Here is a 19,008-nt window from a genome sequence, read left to right on the forward strand (position 1 = left end):
TCCCTATCATCACATCTTTAAATCCCAGACTTATTTTTCTCTGCCTATAACCAGAGCTGAAGCAATAAGGTGAAATAAAATAATAATGATATTGATGATTGTGGTGGTATAAAAATAATACCTATTATTCTTTTGAATACTTTTGAAAATTTTATTTATTTATTCGGCTGCATGGGGTCTTAGTTGCAGTGTGTGGGATCTAGCTTCCAGACTAGGGGGTCAAACCAGAGCCCCCTGCATTGGGAACATGGAGTCTTAGCCACTGGGCCACCAGGGAAGTCCCTTAAGCACTTTTTATACCAGGAACTATGCTAAGTGTTACAAATTATTTGATTTAATCTAATCTTCAGTAACACAATCCAGAGTTCATTACGAAGTTTTTGACTCTGCATAAGAGAAATCTCAAAGTCACAATAAAGAAATTAGTATTTCATATGTAATAGAACTTCCCTGGTGGCTAGGTTGTAAAGAATCTACCTGCCAAAGCAGAAGACGTGGGTTTGACCCCTGGGTCAGTAAGATCCCCTGGGGAAGGAAATGGCTACCCACTCTAGTATTCTTGCCTGAGAAATCTCAGGGACAGAGGAGCTTACCAGGCTACAGTCCATGGTGTCACAAAAGAGTCAGACATGACTTAGTGACTAAACAACATATGTAACAAGAAGTCCATAGCAAGGGCAGTGATAGTGATAGTGAAGTCGCTCAGTCGTGTCCGACTCTTTGCGACCCCATGGACTGTAGCCTAACCAGGCTCCTCTGTCCTTGGGATTTTCCAGGCAGTAGTCCTGGAGAGGATTGCCATTTCCTTCTCCAGGGGATTTTCCCAACCCAGGGATCGAACCTGGGTCTCCTGCATTGTGGACAGACACTTTACCGTCTGAGCCACCAGGGAAAGGCAGCTTTCAGTTCAGTTCAGTTCAGTCACTCAGTCGTTTCCGACTCTTTGCGACCCCATGAATCACAGCACGCCAGGCCTCCTTGTCCATCACCAACTCCCGGAGTTCACTCAAACTGACGTCCATCGAGTCAGTGATGCCATGCAGCCATCTCATCCTCAGTCGTCCCCTTCTTCTCCCCCCAATCCCTCCCAGCATCAGAGTCTTTTCCAATGAGTCAACTCTTTGCATGAGGTGGCCAAAGTACTGGAGTTTCAGCTTTAGCATCATTCCTTCCAAAGAAATCCCAGAGCTGATCTCCTTCAGAATGGACTGGTTGGATCTCCTTGCAGTCCAAGGGACTCTCAAGAGTCTTCTCCAACACCACAGTTCAACAGCATCAATTCTTCGGTGCTCAGCTTTCTTCACAGTCCAACTCTCACATCCATACATGACCACAGGAAAAACCATAGCCTTGACTAGACGGACCTTAGTCGGCAAAGTAATGTCTCTGCTTTTGAATATGTTATCTAGGTTGGTCATAACTTTTCTTCCAAGGAGTAAGCGTCTTTTAATTTCATGGCTGCAATCACCACCTGTAGTGATTTTGGAGCCCCCCAAAATAAAGTCTGACACTGTTTCCGCTGTTTCCCCATCTATTTCCCATGAAGTGATGGGACTGGATGCCATGATCTTCGTTTTCTGAATGTTGAGCTTTAAGCCAACTTTTTCACTCTCCACTTTCACTTTCATCAAGAGGCTTTTTAGTTCCTCTTCACTTTCTGCCATAAGGGGGGTGTCATCTGCATATCTGAGGTTATTGATATTTCTCCCCATTAGGACTGGTTAAATTGGAGGCTCGATGATGTCATCAGGGACCCAGGTTCTTTCCATCTTTTTGTTCAGTTGGCTTCAATATCCAGGACAGCTCTTCTCATGACTGTAAAATTTTTGCTGAATTTCCAGGCATCCAATTGAACAAGACAATGTTTAGCAGAGGCACGGGCTCTTTTAAGTACAAAAAAAGCTTTCTAAGAAGCTTTTGGTTGATCACCCCTCTCATCTCAATGGCTGGAACCAGGTCATCATACACACATGCTTAATTCAAGCATTGACTAGAGTGTAGAATTACTACAGTGGCCTAGACCAAGCATGATTCACCCCTGAGTTGAGGGGGAAGGATTAAAACTGTGAAAGAACAATGAGGCCTTTTTCAGCAAAGAAGGGAGGACACTGTTAGGCAGTTAACCAACAGTGCCTTCCACCAGCCTATGAGACAAATAGGAGGCAAAGTGACTTGCCCAAGGTCAAACAACCAGCTGATGGCAGCCGTGGGTTCTGAACCCAGAATTATCTGTTTCTGAAAACTGTTCTCTGGCCCTGCACTCTGAAAGGCATTTAGTTCTCACCAGATTCTTTTGCCTTTGAGGAAACCCAAATCTCTGCAGCTCTCCTTAGTGTTCCATGAGATGAACTGGTATGTGAGCTGCCACTCGATCAGATTCCAGAGACCAAGCAACATTGCAAACACATCTAGCTAGTCCAACTCGTTGCTCAGTCTCTTCTCCACAGCTCGTTCCATTCTCCTTGGCCATGGTAGATACGAAATTTAGCACAATGTAAATTCAGCAAATAGCAGCCTTCGGGTCCAGATTTCTGGCTCTATTAGTGAACCTCATAGTGAACAAACACCGCTTTCTATGTCGTTTCATTTTTCCTTTTATTCTGGTATTGCCCCCTTTGAGAGATTCTTTCTTCCCAACTTCAATCACTTGTTTCTGGTGGGGACTTTCAATGACCAAGTAACATCAAAGCAGTTGACAAATGGGAAAAGCACAGACACCAACCAATCAGAAGGAATCCTTGCAGCAGTGGTAAGGCAGGGTCCTAGAAGCCCCAGGCCAGGTCAGCAATAAACATTTCAGTTGTTGGATCATGGGGAAGTCCAGGGTATTCCAGGAAGGGCCAGGTGGCCATGGAGGCTTGGACCAGTAGGTATTTACCAACTAGTAAGGAAGCATTGGCTGGATGGCATCACTGACTCGATGGATGTGAGTTTGAGTGAACTCTGGGAGTTGGTGATGGACAGGGAGGCCTGGTGTGCTGCAATTCATGGGGTCGCAAAGAGTCGGACATGACTGAGCGACTGAAATGAACTGAACTGAAGGAAGCATTTCATTTAGTGAGTTCTTAATTTCGGATATTGCATTTATCAGTTCTAGAATGTCTATTTGATTCTTATATATATATATATAGATTCTAGTTCTGCTGAAATTCTTTCTCTTTTCATATGTTGTGTTCTTTTCCTTTGCTAGATTTTCTCTCACAAGTTTATAACACTTATTACACAGTCCTGGTCTGCTAACTCAAATGTCAGAATCATTTGTGGGTCTGCTTTTATTCTCTACTTTTTCTTTTAATTATTAGTCACATTTCCCTGCTCTTTGCATGTTTCTTAATGGTATAAAAGACTGATCATCTCAGTCTAGTCAAGGATTCAGCTGAGCCGGGGCTGAATTGCTGTTGTAATAGTCCCAGTACAACTCTGGGTCATCTTGTTTCTTGGATGGAGCCCACTTGAGCTTTTGACTGACAGTCTGGTGGATCTCTGTCTTCTCAACTCTGAAAGCCTGTGGAAGATTTAGTTCTGCTCTTAGGAGCTCAGGCTCTTTGTTCTGCCCCACACTGTTTCAAAGTTCAGCAACTGTCTTCAGGGGATAGCTGCCATATTTGATGCGGTCCTCATCCCTCTTTGTTTCATTGCTACTGCAAGCCTGTGGGAAATTTCTCTCCTCTGTGAGATGTTTATAACCTAATCTCTCCTGATGCATCCCAGAATTCAGCAAGTGCTACATGGGGAAAACTGGCCATGTGTTTAGAGCTCCTCTAGATTCCAACATTGGCCAGATCACTCTGATCATCAAAAGCTCTATGAGTTTTTTTGTCCCAGGAAAGACATTATGCCTGGGTCAAGCTCTATCTTAGCTTTGGCAAATGTCTCCAGGGAAGAAAATGGTCAGAGATCCTATTTAGTAAAAGCTCTTTCCTCTCCAGAATCTTATTAGTCTTTGTAGCTGCTACACCTCTCCAATGTCATTAAAAATATAATTTTTTTTAACTTATCCAGTTTTTTTTGGTTGTTTCAGCAGGAACATTGGATTATTGTTGCATATTACATCCTATCAGAAAAGGAAGTCCTTTGAAAAGATCTCAAGATTTAATCATGGTACAGGTAAACAGGTATGTGTGGCTGAATCACCCCAGACCATGCTATAGCCCCTCCTCTACAGAGTCACTACAGTGAGGGGCTAAGTGGCCTGAGTAGACCAACCAGAGTCTTTCCACACTGAAACTGGGAGCTGAGAGTCTTTTTATTTTTGTGGCTGGCAGGGTGAGGGTGGTGAGACAAAGTTCTGAGAGTAAGTCTGCAAGTTTTCGCTGGCTATGTCCCATGTTCACGGAAGTCTCCAGTAGGAGGAAAGGAAGTCCTCGTGCAGAAAGAAGAGGCATGGGAACACTGAGGGGATGTTGAGACCCCTGATTCTAGTCACTCACCTTCACTGTGGTTTGCTTACCTGAGGCACAAATTTCTCTTTTTGGCCTGAGCTAGTTTCAGTCTCTTGAGAGGGTGGGCCAGCCCTAAATTGTTTTTGCTTCTGGGCTTTCTGAGACACCCCGTGTCCATATAATACATTATCCCTCTCTTCGTCAGCAAGGTGGAGCTGGTTTCTGTTACCTGTAACTCAAACAGTCTTAACTAAGACTGCTTCTTTAATGACAGGCAGGTTTAGAAGAGCCTGGTGAAACGTATCTCCCTCACCACATAGAAGGAAGACAGGGAGGATGCGTGGTGAAATCGCTGAGACCTCAGCTTTGGATCATGAATCCTCACCACGAGGGGAAGTGGATGCTTTTAGATTCCGGACATCCAACCCATCATCAGAGGAATTTTGGACTTACCTAAGAAGTTGGCCGAATCTTTCTGCCAAATCCATGCTGTTTCATTTTAAGCAAACTGGGAAACTGAATTCTTACCCTCAACAATAGTCAAAGATGGGAGAGAATGGAAAGAGGGACATTCCTGTGTTTGCACATTTTACCTACTCCTGGGGCTCTGACTTGCAGACAAGCCTGAAGTTTACACCAGAGGGTAAACAAGATAGCTATTTGGACATCACACACCACTTTGTCAGTTTCCGTTCTCTTGAATTATTTACCATCTAATTGTCTGCATGGAAACAGAATCTGGCAACACAGAGATGTAGTCTTATTTGTGAGTTAGGGAAGGAAAACTTGAGTTCAGTGGAGGAGCTGAAGCAGAAACACTTCATGGCTTTTGGACATTTCTTTGCTTTGGGAGGGCTCTGAGCGTGAGAGTAAAACCAGCACAGCAACAGGCAAACCAGGAGCCATTGGTTGGAGGTGCCCAAGAGCTGACAATCTCCCTAGCAGGCAGAGGCCCAGTTCCAGGACTTAGCCCCCTGAGCCTTGATTTCTTCTCTGCAAAAGACAGACTACAATGTGGGATGGCATGGGAAAAAAAGCCTGGAGAATCCCAGGGACAGAGGAGCCTGGTGGGCTACCGTCTATGGGGTTGCACAGAGTTGGACATGACTGAAGTGACTTAGCAGCAGCAGCAGCAGAGTTAAAAGAGTGTTATCATAAATTTTATTTGCCATCATACCACTAATTTCCCACAGGAATAAATATTAGTAGCTATGAAAACAAGAAAAATGTTCTAAAAATATTTCAAGTAGGAAAATAGAAACTTTGGAAAACGGAAAAGTATAATGATGAGTAAAACTCACTATTAGTCCCAGTGAAGGACAGGGAAGCCTGGCATGCTGCAGTCCACGGGGTTGCAAAGAGTCGGACATGACTGAGTGACTGAACAATGAAAACAACAACTCAGCAAGAATCACTCACAATAGAGAGTGTGGAGAGAAAGGAGCCCTTCTACATTGTCGGTGGGAATGTAAATTGGTGCAGCCGCTATGGAGAACAGTATGGAGGTTTCTTAAAAAACTAAAGTTACCATGTGATCCAGTAATCCCACTCCTGGCCATATATCCAGAGGAAACTCTAATTTGAAAAGATACATGCACCCCAGTGTTCACAGAAGCACTACTTACAATAGCTAAAGGCATGAGAACAACCTAAATGTCCATCAACAGATGAATGGATAAAGAGGAGGTGGTATATATGCATAGTGGAATATTACTTATCCATAAAAAAGAATGAAACACTGATATTTGCAGCAGCATGGATGGATCTAGAGATTATCACTAGGTGAAGCAAGTCAGAGAAAGACAAATCATTTATATGTCGGATCTAAAATATGACACAGATGAACTTATTTAAAGAACAGAAATAGACTCACAGACATAAAAAACAAATTTATGGAGAGAAAAAGAGGGGGAAGGGATAAATTAGGAGTTTGGGATTAAAACACACAGTACTATATGTAAAACAGATACCCAACAAGGACCTACTTTATGGCACAGGGAACTATAGTCAGTACCTTCTAATGACCTATGATGGAGAATAATCTAAAAGACTATATATATATATATATATATATATATATAAAACTGAATCACTTTGCTGTATACCTGAAACTAATATGACATTGTAAATCAACTATATTTCAATAAAAATAAAAAAGAATCATTCATAATATTTTGATACATTTTCTTCCAGTCTTTTTCCTAATTGGGAAATTTTAACTATCCTCTTTAACACCAAGTTTTTCTTATTTTATTTTTTAAAAGGAAATACTTATTATTTACCTACATTATTCCAGGCATTATAATAGGGATATCAGAAAATCTGATAAAATAACTGGGTTAGGATGTCAATATGAACAATAAATATCTTTTCACTGTTTTTTAATTGTGAAAGAATTCAGAGAGAGTAATGTAACAGTTATCACTGTTATATTACTAACCAGCATCAAGACCAATATGTGCTTCAAATATTTTTTTATCAAAGATAAAATACTATAGATATGAACCTCGAATAACTACAGTCAACCTTCCAACAACATGGATTTGAATTGTGCAGGATCACTTATACACAGGTGTTTTTCAATAGTAAATACTACAATACTACGTAGTCTATGGTTGGTTGAATCTGTGGATGTGGAGGAACTATGGATATGGAGGTATAGACAAGTTTTTTCTTCAACATTTTGTAGTGAGCCTCTTCCCCATGTCAATCAATATTCTTTACAAACAAGGTTTTTAATGGCTAATTGTTTTCAAATAGTTCACTGTAAAGAAATAGAGACTTAAAATATTAAGAGTCAATGGTTTCAGCTTAATTTCACATTAAAATCTAACTGTGTTACTACAAAAGATATTGAAAACAACACAGAGTTACAGATTAGATACAGAGGATCAGGAACAAACTTGGAAGCAATTCTTCACCAGGACAATTTCAGGCTGCACAGTGACCTCACTCCTGGCCTATGAATAAGAAATGAGAGAACGGAAGCAATGGATGGATGGATGGTCTAGGTAAGAGGTGCATGTGAGTGGTACATAAGGGTGTATGAGTGGGGAGCGCACCCTATTACCGGAATCATTGAATTCATTAATAACTGCCATCATGTTATTCCATATGCTAATGTGGTGTAGAAACTATATAGGCCAAGTGCCACTTTATATTTCCTTCCAGTCTTTTTTCTAAGCATAGTTTTTTTTTTATGTGATTGAAATCCATAGTATGAATATTTTTGTTACCTGGGGTTTTTTTCCCATTTATTCAAATTCAGTCTTTTGGTTTGACTTGTACAACTTTAGGATAGAGGAAAATGCACTGTGTATCAGCAGAAAAAGACAACTTACCCATTGACTAGTTAGGGTTTTAGTTACATAAATTTCAACTCAAAACAACAGTATTTTGAGATTTTCAAGGAAAATAGCCTACTTCTTATGGAAAATTTTCAGGATAGAGAATGAAGGAGGTAGACAAACACATGCGGGAAGGCTGATGCTTCTTTTTTCCCTCATAGGCAACTAGGGGAGGCAGAGGGGGTCAGTAAAGGCATGTTTGGGGGAAAGTTGGAGAAGCATCCACACCTGCTCATTATATCAAATGTCTAGGGACTCTCTAAATAATTCAGGTGCAGTCGGCTCCCTTCAGGGCCAGGTGTTGAGGAGAGTTTCCAGACAAGCATCTCCTCTTGCAAAACTGGAGCAGACCTAGGATCTGATTACTTGAAAAGGGGTCTAGTTAGTAGCTATGGCAACCTCCTTCTTCCTTACAACCTGCCTTGGGCTAAGGTACAGGAACTTCTAGGAAAACACTACTACTGTAGCCTGCTGTGGTGGTGAAGAGCTTTGAAGCCCACTTATCTGGTTCTAATCTAGGTTCTGCCACTTCCTAACTGTGTGACCTGGGAATTTACTCAGACTCTCAAGGGCTTCCCTTGTGGCTCAGCTGGTAAAGAATCTGCCTGCAGTGTGGGGGACCTGGGTTCGATCCCTGGGTTGGGAGGATCCCCTGGAGAAAGAAAAGGCTACCCACTCCAATATTCTGGCCTGGAGAATTCCATGGACTGTATAGTCCACGGGATCGGAGAGTTGGACATGGCTAGCGACTTTCACCTCTCTGAGCCTAGAAAATAGAGATAATTCATTCAGATTGCTGTGGAATCATCTGTAAGACTCTTGCTATAGTGCCTGTTAAGTACTAGACTATCTCCCAGAGTGTCCCCCACTTCATTTCCTAGGAAGAGATGTTTGGACTTAAAATAGAAATGTCCAGAACTAAGTGAAAGCTAGAACAAAATGAATAATACAGCTAACAGTATTGACAGTTTACTGTAGGCTGGCCATTGCGCTGAGTGCTTTATATATAATTTCACAAAGCCCACTTACGGATAAGTGTTATCAAAATTCAGAGACACTTTCCCCACCTCAAACAGCTAGCAGGTGGTGCAATCAAGGCTCAAACTCTGTTCTGCTTCTTATCACCTGAAGCCCATGTTCTTACCTTCTAAGTAGACGGATTTCTGGAAGTCACTGGGCTGTGCCAGCACTTCTTCTCCAGGTGGATAGTCTGAGGATGCTGGTAGAGTGCAGCTCATCCAGACTTGAGGACAGACCTCCTTAGGTCTGTGGACCCTGATTGCCCTCTAGTGTCAGAGCATTCTTGGGGCCAGCTGGAACCCAGAATCAGGTGTCTTTTCTCTGAAGTGGTAGGGAACTCGCCTCCCCTACAGTCCAGAGCAAATCTGTCTAGTCTGGTGTCTTCCTATTGGCTAAAGGGTTTCTCCTAGGAATGGGGGTAAGACAGGTTGCAGAGATTGGTAGTTAAGAATTATTGGGGGTAGAGCAGTACGCTGAGGTTACGTGTTGAACCACTGGATGGGGGAATGTCTCTTAGCAGACAACACACAATTGGTGCTCACTGAATATTGAATGAAGTTTTACCTCTCATTCTCACTAAAGGGTGAGTGCTGCCAAAAGAGCAGTTACAAAGGTCTGCATTGATTTTTGCCAGAAACACCAGCAGAAAAGACACTGTAACATTAACCCCACCTTCCACTTCAGTAGACTCCGACGCATGTTTATGTCCATGGCTAGGCAAGAACGAAGACGCTGGTTAGGAGAGGAGTTGGAGTCAGCAACGACATATAGTCAGTTTAGGCTGCTAATGTCCCGAATGATCCATGGATCTCAGAGAAGTCCCCCCTCCACCTCCATAACTCTGCCCAGGTAGTCCACGTCACCAGGTGGTCAGTGGGCACCTGGGTGCACTGTTCATCACAGATAGTAAGGAATCTAAAGACAGGCTCACCAGGTGGCTTATCAGGGGCAGATGACACACACCCCCCACCCCATGCCCCTTGAATCACAGGAACTCAGCAAGGTTACTGCAAAGTAGAGGAAAGATGGTTTCATAAAATAAAGGATATAGAGCAAATAATACCTTTAAGAATCATTTTGGCTGCCCAATTTTCTTTCCATATGAATATTAATAACTTTATAAATGCCCCCATAATGTATGACTATATTATCAGACATTATTTTTTTACTATTATAACTACCTTTATTATCATTATTTCTAAGTAATAGAAAACCTAAACCCAACTAAACACATTTGTTGAGGGCTTTTCACCCCTCAGTGGGGAGGTGGGAACTTCAGGATTGGTTTGCTCAGCAGCTTGTGTTGCCAGGAGTTGGTAGCCAAGAAAGGGAAGTAGGAGGGTAGGACCACAGGATTTTGGAATAGAAAGCTGGCTTCCCAGAGCAAGGACTAGAAGACCGTCTGGGTGGGAAAACTGGTGAGGCTACGACTGCTCCCTGGTCTTCTTTGGAGAATCACTTTGCTTTTGAGGGAAGAGGGGAGAATTCTGATGGTGCATAGTCTGCAGAAATGGACTAAGGAGGTTCCCTGTGGTTGCACAGGAAGAATGGACTTATGGATGACTAAACTTTAGCTGCACTTCCTGCACTAAACTCACCCCCGTTCCAGGCCCTAAGAAGGGTGAGGTTATACCTCCCAGCTGTCTGGGATGTACTATCATGTTTACCCACATGAACTTCAGCTCCAAATTTGTATATTCATTGCTCTCTGACTTGCATTTCATCCCCTCTCCAGCTTTTGCTTCCCCAGTCCCTGCCTGAATGCTCTGGCCTCTCCTTACCCTACAACTTGTCTTTCTCAGGGCCCAGTTCCAGGCCTGCCTCTTCAGTGGAGTCTTCCCCAAGGGTTTGGCCTTCTTGGGTCACTTTCTATTTTTGATTCCGGGGCATTTGTTGTCTGGTTGGGAGCTGATTGTGGTACTTGCCATACAGTTTCAGGCAGCTATGTTTATTGCCTTTTCAGGCAAGCTATGCCAGAACTCCCCACTCAGGGGGGCAGGGCGGGCAGGGTAACGTGGCCGACCATGTAAGGGTCGGGATGAGAGGTAGCATCTGGAGCCAGCCTGGGAACATGCTCCCCATGACACCATAATTCTTGTGCTCATAAAACATCCTCAGAGGATAAGAAGAAACATGTAAGTGAATGCTTATTTCTTTGGGAGGGCCCCCATGAGAGAAGAAATCTTTCAACTGCAGACTAGCAGGCACCAAGGGCGTTAAGAACAGGATGGAAGGAGGGAGAGCTCAGAGCTGTCAACGAAGCAGGCGACCCTAAGGCCGTGCAGACCCGGCCCAAGGACAGCACACTCAACTTCAGACCATCTCCATGTTTTCAGTCCCTAGGGTCCTGGGGCTTCATCTCTCGTTTCCCTCCCCTCTCTCAGGCTAAGTCCCTCTCCCACCAACACCTGACACCACTGAGGCCAATCAGTGTTCAGAGAAGAGGCTGCGTCAGAGCAGGGTGTGAGAGCACAAGGCGGGGAGAGGACGAGGGCAGCAAGGAGTGACAGAACTTAAACAGTGCACACAGGCTTTTCATAAGAACTTTATTTCTCAAAAAGGGGGGAAGAATCCAAAGTATTAAAATAATTCTCTAATTTTTTGTTTTGGAGAGAAAGGACAGGATGACAAAATAACTCATAAAAATTTCAAGCATTATGGCGGTAGGTACTTCATCCTCAAACTTGCACCTCCCATCCACAGCTTTGGCTCCAACCGCGTCACAAGTAGGGCTGAGCTCTGGATCCGGAGAGGCTACCAAGCAGCTAGAAAGCTTTTTATATTCACTCCACAAATAAATACAGAAGGCCAACCTGCCCAGTACAAATGATTCAGTCCATCTCTGTGACCGTTTCTGATGAAAATGCTAATAAAGAACTGCCCCTCTCCAAATTCCAAATCTCTCATTTTTGAAGACCAAGAATGTGAAAGAAATGAAATGTGGGGAGACTTGTCAGGTACGACTGGCTCTTGTAACAACCACATGCCAAGAGAGACTCTACCTCATTGAGGTGATAAAAGGTAAAAAGCGACTGTGATTTTTCCATTGCCTTTTATGTGGGAAAACCGCACCTTTCTATTTTTATCATCAAAAGGAATTGCACTATGTGAAGCAAAGTCCCTCTCTGTAGCAATTATGCAAAATCCCTATCTAGAGCAAGTATTTTCTAACTTAAAGAGAAAAGAAAAAAAGAGAAGGGGGAGCTGGAACACGAGTCCTTAGCCCAGACTGATCTTGCCACACAGCCCAGAAGTATGGAGGTGTACTTTCCAACAGGCAGGTCCTACCAGGAGGTGGGAGACAACCGGGCTCACCCCGAGATGCTTGAGATGAGCTTCACTGTGAAGACCCCTCGGAACACGGCTGGCTCTCCTCTGAAGGCTCTCAGTTGGTGTTTCGCTGAGGAATAGGGAGGTTCTCATGAAGGTACTTTAAACTTCCGTGCTCTGAGAAGTCTGAGACCACGTGGTCCTGCCCTCGCAGCAGCCACTTGGTAGTCAGTAGTCCTTCTAGTCCCACTGGCCCCCGGGCGTGGATCCGAGATGTACTTATTCCCACTTCAGCTCCTGCAGGAAAGCAAGGACTGAGGAAGCAGTTTTGCCCAGACTGCTTCCTGTCTACCCACCAGGCCATCTCTTCCTTCTCCTTACTTGGCACCCTCTCCCTTTCCGCTCCTGACTTACCCTCCCTAGGTTGGCCTGACTTCCACTTTCCCCATAAACATGTTCTCTGCTCACTGTAAATCATGGTCAGGCCCCTTCTTCTAATGAAACAGACTCCATGGATGTCTCTTTCATATTTTATTTGCAGCGCATTTTGACAATTCTACAAGTGCTGTCTCTGACATCTGTCTGGATTGTATACCATTATCTGATATCTGGGCATTGTTTGAAGTGTACAACAATGTACAGAGGTTTTATCTACCCAAGTATCCTTCAAACCCTAGATAGTAAGGGATATGCTCTAGATATTCCCCAGAATGCTCAGCTGGTAGGTGCTCATAAGACAGTGACTGAATACACGAAAGGATACTGTTCCTTCCCCTCCCTCCTGCTCCAGCCTCAGACATGGGGCATCGAGGCTTTTTCTGGGTCTGGCATGTTCTGCACTGTGTGCAGTGGAGGCAGAGCTCCCCTGCTCATCCCAACTTTACTGAGCAGGCACTGGGCTAGGCCTTGGGGATAAAGTATGTGAATAATTGATGCAATTCATGGAGCTTGTATTCTTATAGGCAAGGCAGCCAAGAGAACACCTCAGCAAATAATTGCATGTCGTGATGGGGTGCAGTGGATGCTGGGATAGAGACTGGCAGGGTGGTAGCACCTGGGACAGGGTGGTCAGGGGGAGCCTCCCTGAAGAGTTGTCTTTGGCTGAAACCTGAACAAAGAGAAGCAGCCAGCTAGTGGACAGCAGTGGAGCGGTGCTGCAGGCAGCAAAGAGGTGCCTGGGGCAGTGGTTGGCAAGGAGACTAACCACTGGCTTCAAACTCTGGTTTAACAGCACAGAGACCACATGACTTTGGGCATACTGCCTAACCATCTCTTGCTTCAGTTTTTTCTTTTGGAAAAGCAGGAAAATAATAGAATCCATTATGTAGAACTGAGATAATGCATGTGATGTACTTAAGCATGGTGCTGGAAATCTAGTAAATGCTCAGTAAATATTATCTGACACTATTATTCATGCATTTCACAGGAATTTACTCAACCAGAGTCTGAGCTTTTGCTCTGAGTGACTGATGGGAAGACAAGGCAGTGGTCTTTGCTCCTTCCCCATCTTGGACCTTCACTTGAATGCTGGGAACCTCAGCCCTTACAAGTGTGTTATTTCTTCTTTAAAAACATGGGAATTAAAAATAAAGAGCCCAATGACTAAGAATAACAAAGCAAAATTCCCTTTAACAACGTTTCATAATTCAGTGAGAATTATTCCTCTAGGCAATTCTTTATTCAAATGTTCAGAGGAGTTAAAATGTTTTAAGTAGCTGAAATAATTGTCAGATGTGCCATAAATGCCTTACTGGAGCTTTGTATAAGGGTACCCCTGAAAATCAGAGACTGTCTGAAAAATCCTTATACTACTTGGGGAATGGAGATTTTACTAGTAATGATGGAAAGCGGGAGGGTGCCTTTCCAAAGCCTTGTATTTCAAAGTCTGTTTTAGAAGTCAACCTTTCTGATGCTGATACTTCAGCCCAGCACAGGTAGTAGTAAGGACTTCTTCTGTCCTATCCTACCTGGATGTGTCTCTCTGAAGGAGTAAGCCTGCAGTGGCAGTGCCCTCATGGGACCCTGGATGCACGCCTGTCACAACCCATGCATGCAGACATGTTGTGGTCTGCCAAACGTGGAGGGAGTGAGCCAGGCTCTGAACTCAAGCAGCTCTGGGTCTGAACACCAGCTGCGTGACTTTGGGCAGTTACTTCATTTCTTTAAATCCTAGCATCTTCACTATGAAAAAGGAAACACAAGGACCTACCTTCTTAACCTGTGAAGGGCGTAGAACACAGGACTTCTACCAGTTCATGGTAGCTGTGACCATTCTCTCTCATGAACCCACTTTCCCTCAGTCTGTCTCCATCATCCTGACCACATTTGTGACTGTAAATGCCAGGTGTCTCCTCCACCCTCACTATGGTCCTTGGGCCACAAAGTGATCCAGAAGGGACTGCTTTCTCTCTGACCAGACTCTTTCTTACCCAGTCCAAAGCGGTAGCCATCAGAGAAGCGAGTGCTGGCATTCCAGAACACACAGGCACTGTCCACATGTTGGAGAAAGAACTCAGCTGTCTTCTCTGTAGCATAATGAGAAGAAATTGAGTTAGGATGGCCTGGGAAAACTATCCCTGCTTCCAGCCACTCATAGGGCCTGACTAGGTCAGGGCCCAGGCCCCTGGGGTACTTCCCTGAATATTAAACATAGAGACTTGTGAATATCTGAAACAGGAAGAAAGCAAACCCACTTCATTAGTCATGTTGCCGAAGCAGCAGGTACATGGGAAAGACTAGGTTAGAATCCAGATCTCCTTGCAGACATACCCTCAGTGTGGCAATGGCCTGTCTACACTATCTGTTTCTAGGCTCTGAGCCAAATCCTTAAGTCTCAACTCCAACTTCACACCCATCAGCTGGGTGACTGTGGGCAGGTCTCTGAACCTATGCCTGAAGTCAACGAGGACTGACACCATTACCTCGTTCCCAGCTTGTGGAGAGGACATAATGAACTTACAGCTGGGGAGTCCTCGTCCCAGACCTAGCAGATGGCAAGCGCTTGGTAAGCACTAGCTGTTCTCACTGGTGGTGCTGCGATTCCTCAGTAAACTGACTGGAAGTTCCCTGAGGGGCCACACTGGCTTCTCCTTGAGCACAGGTCAGCCTCTCGTGCCTGACACCCAGGCGTGCCTTTCAGTGATCGCATGGGGAAGGACCGAGTGGCTGTGCAGAGCTGGTTTTGCCCTATGCTAGTTGCTTCTCTGCCTAACCTCTGGAGCCTTGGTTTCCTCCCCTGTGTGCATGTGTGCTAAGTCACTTCAGTCGTGTCCAACTCTCTGCGACCCCCTGGACTGGAGCCTGTTAGACTCCTCTGTCCATGGGATTCTCCAGGCAAGAATACTGGAGTAGATTGCCATGCCTTCCTCCAGGGGATCTTCTCTGACCCAGGGATCAAACCTGCATCTCTTACGTCTCCTGCATCAGGCAGGCAGGTTCTTCACCACTAACGCCACCTGAGAAGCCCTTCCTCAGCTATAAAATGGGCTTATTTCAGCAATCTGGAAAGACTGCTGCATGGGTTAAACGGTGATGACTCTGACACACGGTGAGCCCTGTTTAAAGTGGACGAATTACTTCTTCCCTGCTTCCTCCCACTGTGACAACACAACAGGGTAACAGATATACAAGCACTCAGTGAACCAGCAAGTGCCGGGCACTTATCAGCAGCCCACTGAGACTGTGTTTTCCTGCAGGCCCAGAGGGGCTGAGCAGAGCAGGGCCGGCTTGGAGATCAAGGCAGACAAGGCAGACCCTGCGTGCTGTTGCCTGTGCGCACTGACCGTTTTCGGTGACGATGACATCCGTGTGTGAGCTGCCATACTTGTGGATGTGGTCGATGGCGTCCTGCACGCTGTCCACCACTTCAATGCACAGCTCCAGGTCCCCGTACTCAGTTCGGAGGGACTTCACTTCAGATGGGCTGAAGGTCAGATAAGAAGCGAACTTGGGGCCTGCATGAATCTTCACCTGGGGCAGAGGAAGTTGGGAGCAATGACATAAACACAGTAGCAACAGGCAGTGCATATTCCTCCTTCTGGATCCAACAGCAAGGTGAGTCTAGAGATGAGGAGCCTAGGGATCCTGGGGCCTAGACACCAAAACAGCCCCTGCTTCCTTTTAGAGGCAGCCTCCATCCTCCAGAATGCTCTGCTTTGGAAAATGCTGATGGCCCTTGCTACCAACGGCCCCCAGTAAAAGCCGAGCAGGGATTTAAGCAGGAAGTCTCATAAGCCCTTGACTGCTGGCATTTTATGGAAATGAACACATGGCTAAAGAAATACCAATCCCCTGCATGTGGGATTCAGGCACTGGACCCAGATGGAAAGAGGGAGATGCTCCGAACACACTTCTCTTCCTCTGCCAGAGAAGTCCTAGGTGTGCTTTAGAGGAAAACGGTACTTGGCTGGGAGCCACTTCAACTGTGGTGAGTTGTTAGATTTCTGACTTTGTTAGGCTGGGCGCCATATCCAGGTTCAGCGCAGGCCCAGATTTTGGGGCTAATCCTGCTCCTGGCTAGAGGAATTTAAGGATCCTGAGGGCTGGTCACTGAGGACGCAGTCACAATTCTTCAAGATCAAGCACTGGCTCAAGTACCAACAAGCCCCATTTGTCTGGTCCCTACTGCTCCCAAGGTCCTGCACGGTTTCCCATCTGGGGCCCCACATCCTCCAGGCCTGGGATCCAACCAGGTTCCCTAGGGGCCGGAACCCTACCCCTGTGCAAGGTGCCCTCTGCTTTACTTCCTGCATTACAAGGTGCTTTGAGAAGTACACACCTGGGCTCATTCTGACTAAGGAAGGTCCAGGCGATGCTGAGAAGGACTGGTGACATTGAGGGTCTGTCTGAATCAGAACTGGAGGTTTGATTCCTGGATACAAGAGAGCTTTCCTCTTGTCCAGTCCAGTCCAGCATGGTGCCTGGCACACACCAGTGCTCAAACAGGCCACTAGTGTGAGGTTAGGCCCTAAACATAAGTGGTCATGTGACCTAACTCCCTTGTAATTTGTGGGGTTCATCTTCATTTTCTAAGCTGTCCTTGCAGGTTCCCAGGCCACATCTGTAAGCTGACTGAAGCCTTCCTTTCCAGCAAAATGATGGAAGGGAAGAGACACATGCTCAGGGTGAAAACAACCAAGGCCAGCAGTCACTCTCTCTACTGCTGTGCCAGTTCACACAGTTCTGAGAGGACGCCATGACACCAGATATTAAAGCTTAAAATGTGTCCTGACAGAAAATTTAACATTGTCCAATTTTACCTGGAGAGTGTCTATTTCTTTGCAATTAGGAATTTAGGATGGAACATACATTTTTATTCAAAACTTACTGGCACTGTGGTTGTTTATCATCTTAATGATACGGTAAGAAAATAATCCAGAGCAGACATTATACAAATTGCTCAATCCTAAAAATCACTGTACTAATAAGCACATTAATATTGGCAACTGAAGACATTTGTGGAGGGGAGGATATATGTAAATTTTTGGCAAACATTTCTGCATAATCTTTCCAAGTCAAACCCAAACAGGAATGTGTATTCAGAAACATAAACTTTATGCCAGGAAAGAGTCCATTCAGTGGGCTGCCATGTGATAGGCGTTATCTTTGAACCCTCTTAGCCCTGAACACACTCCACTTTGGAATGAAGCTATTTGTGTATGGGTTTCTTCCAGCCTCTAGAGGCACAGGCGTGTCTCACTCACTCTGTGTTCTCAGCACACAACTTTGTATATGGCAGATGCTCAAAAACGTTGCTTCTCAGATGGCCTTAAATGGAATGGCAGCTGCTCCCAGTCTAATCCCAGAGGCTTCTAAATCTCAGGAGTGAGGACAGAAGTGATGGCCTTGTCCTACCTGTTCCACTCTCAGCATGTCAATGATCTGGTCAAATAATGGTGTTCTCAGCAGGTCTCGGTGGATTAACAGAGTCTCTAAAGCATTACAGGCAGCTGGATATTCACATTTAGAGTCTCTAACTGAAAGAGGAGAATATAGAATTGTTTCCATTAACATGAACCAGGACCACTGAGGACATGAGAACTATTTTGCGCACGTAAGATGGGACCTGATCGAGCTCACCTAGCCTGGTGACCTTGTCGACACTGGCCTCTGAATCCACGTACATGTGGCAGATTCCTTCACTGTGCCCCATCACTGGGATGCCCTTAGCAGCTTTCTGGATGTCTCTAACCAGCTGAGAAGAGCCTCGTGGAATGATCAGATCTATCATTTTGTCTAAGCGGCAAAGATCTTCTACTTCTTCTCTGGTATTCACCTGAAGAGGTAGAGAATAAAAAGATGAAGATGACTTTTGATCACACAAACTATGGAAGTAGCAGCATCCCTTTCACAGATAAATGCCTGTACCTCCTGAGAACTAAGTCTGATGCTGTGAGAACTTATTTCAAAAACAAGGAATCATGGGAATTGAAAAGTTGTCCAGCAAATGCTTAAACTCTACACGTCAGGTACTGTGCTCCACATTGCAAAACATGCCGGATAGGATCCCTGCTGTCAAAGAACTGAAGAGTCTGGTAGGGAAGACAGGCCTAGGCCACAATGAGCCAAAACACAGGATGGATACTTTTAAAGATGACAGAAGAGGTACAAAGTGTGGTCTCTGGAAGTTCAAGAAGATACAGAGTATGCCAGGCTGACATGTGAGGGTGACAAAGGGAAGGGGCTGCTCCTCTGGCTCCCTGATCACAGCCTAATGCATGCTGCTGGGTCTTCCTAGGGAGTCACGGTTCTCCATGACTTGGGCTGACAACCTCTACCCTGGGATGCTGGCTGGACTGACTGAAGTGCTTGTGTTAGACCTTGAAGATTATGGGCATTTTTTCCCTTCCCTTGATTTTTAATTTCCCCCCATATGGTTGTGTTACTAACAACAGAAGTACAAACATACATTTACAAGAAGGTTCACAGCAACTTCAAACTGGAAACAACACTGATGTTCATCACCAGAAGAAAGGATAAGCTGTAGTACA

The 19,008-nt window shown here is 44.9% G+C and overlaps 1 protein-coding gene across 2 annotated transcripts in view; it reads right to left on the reverse strand.

Moving 5' to 3' along the window:
* Positions 1 to 11,268: 11,268 nt before the first annotated feature.
* The window catches only part of ALDH18A1 (aldehyde dehydrogenase 18 family member A1), a 38,222-nt gene continuing 30,482 nt past the window's right edge, over positions 11,269 to 19,008 (reverse strand). For both annotated transcript variants that reach the window (XM_040254618.1, XM_040254617.1), the window contains exons 14-18: positions 18,098 to 18,293; positions 17,873 to 17,994; positions 15,802 to 15,988; positions 14,449 to 14,544; positions 11,269 to 12,316 (exon numbers count right to left, since the gene is read on the reverse strand). In XM_040254618.1, coding sequence (XP_040110552.1) covers positions 12,135 to 12,316; positions 14,449 to 14,544; positions 15,802 to 15,988; positions 17,873 to 17,994; positions 18,098 to 18,293 — 783 coding nt within the window. In that variant the 3' untranslated portion in view covers positions 11,269 to 12,134. The remainder of the gene's footprint in view (positions 12,317 to 14,448; positions 14,545 to 15,801; positions 15,989 to 17,872; positions 17,995 to 18,097; positions 18,294 to 19,008) is intronic.

Source organism: Oryx dammah, unplaced genomic scaffold (genome assembly GCF_014754425.2).
Source record: "Oryx dammah isolate SB20612 unplaced genomic scaffold, SCBI_Odam_1.1 HiC_scaffold_14, whole genome shotgun sequence".
NCBI lineage: Eukaryota > Metazoa > Chordata > Mammalia > Artiodactyla > Bovidae > Oryx > Oryx dammah.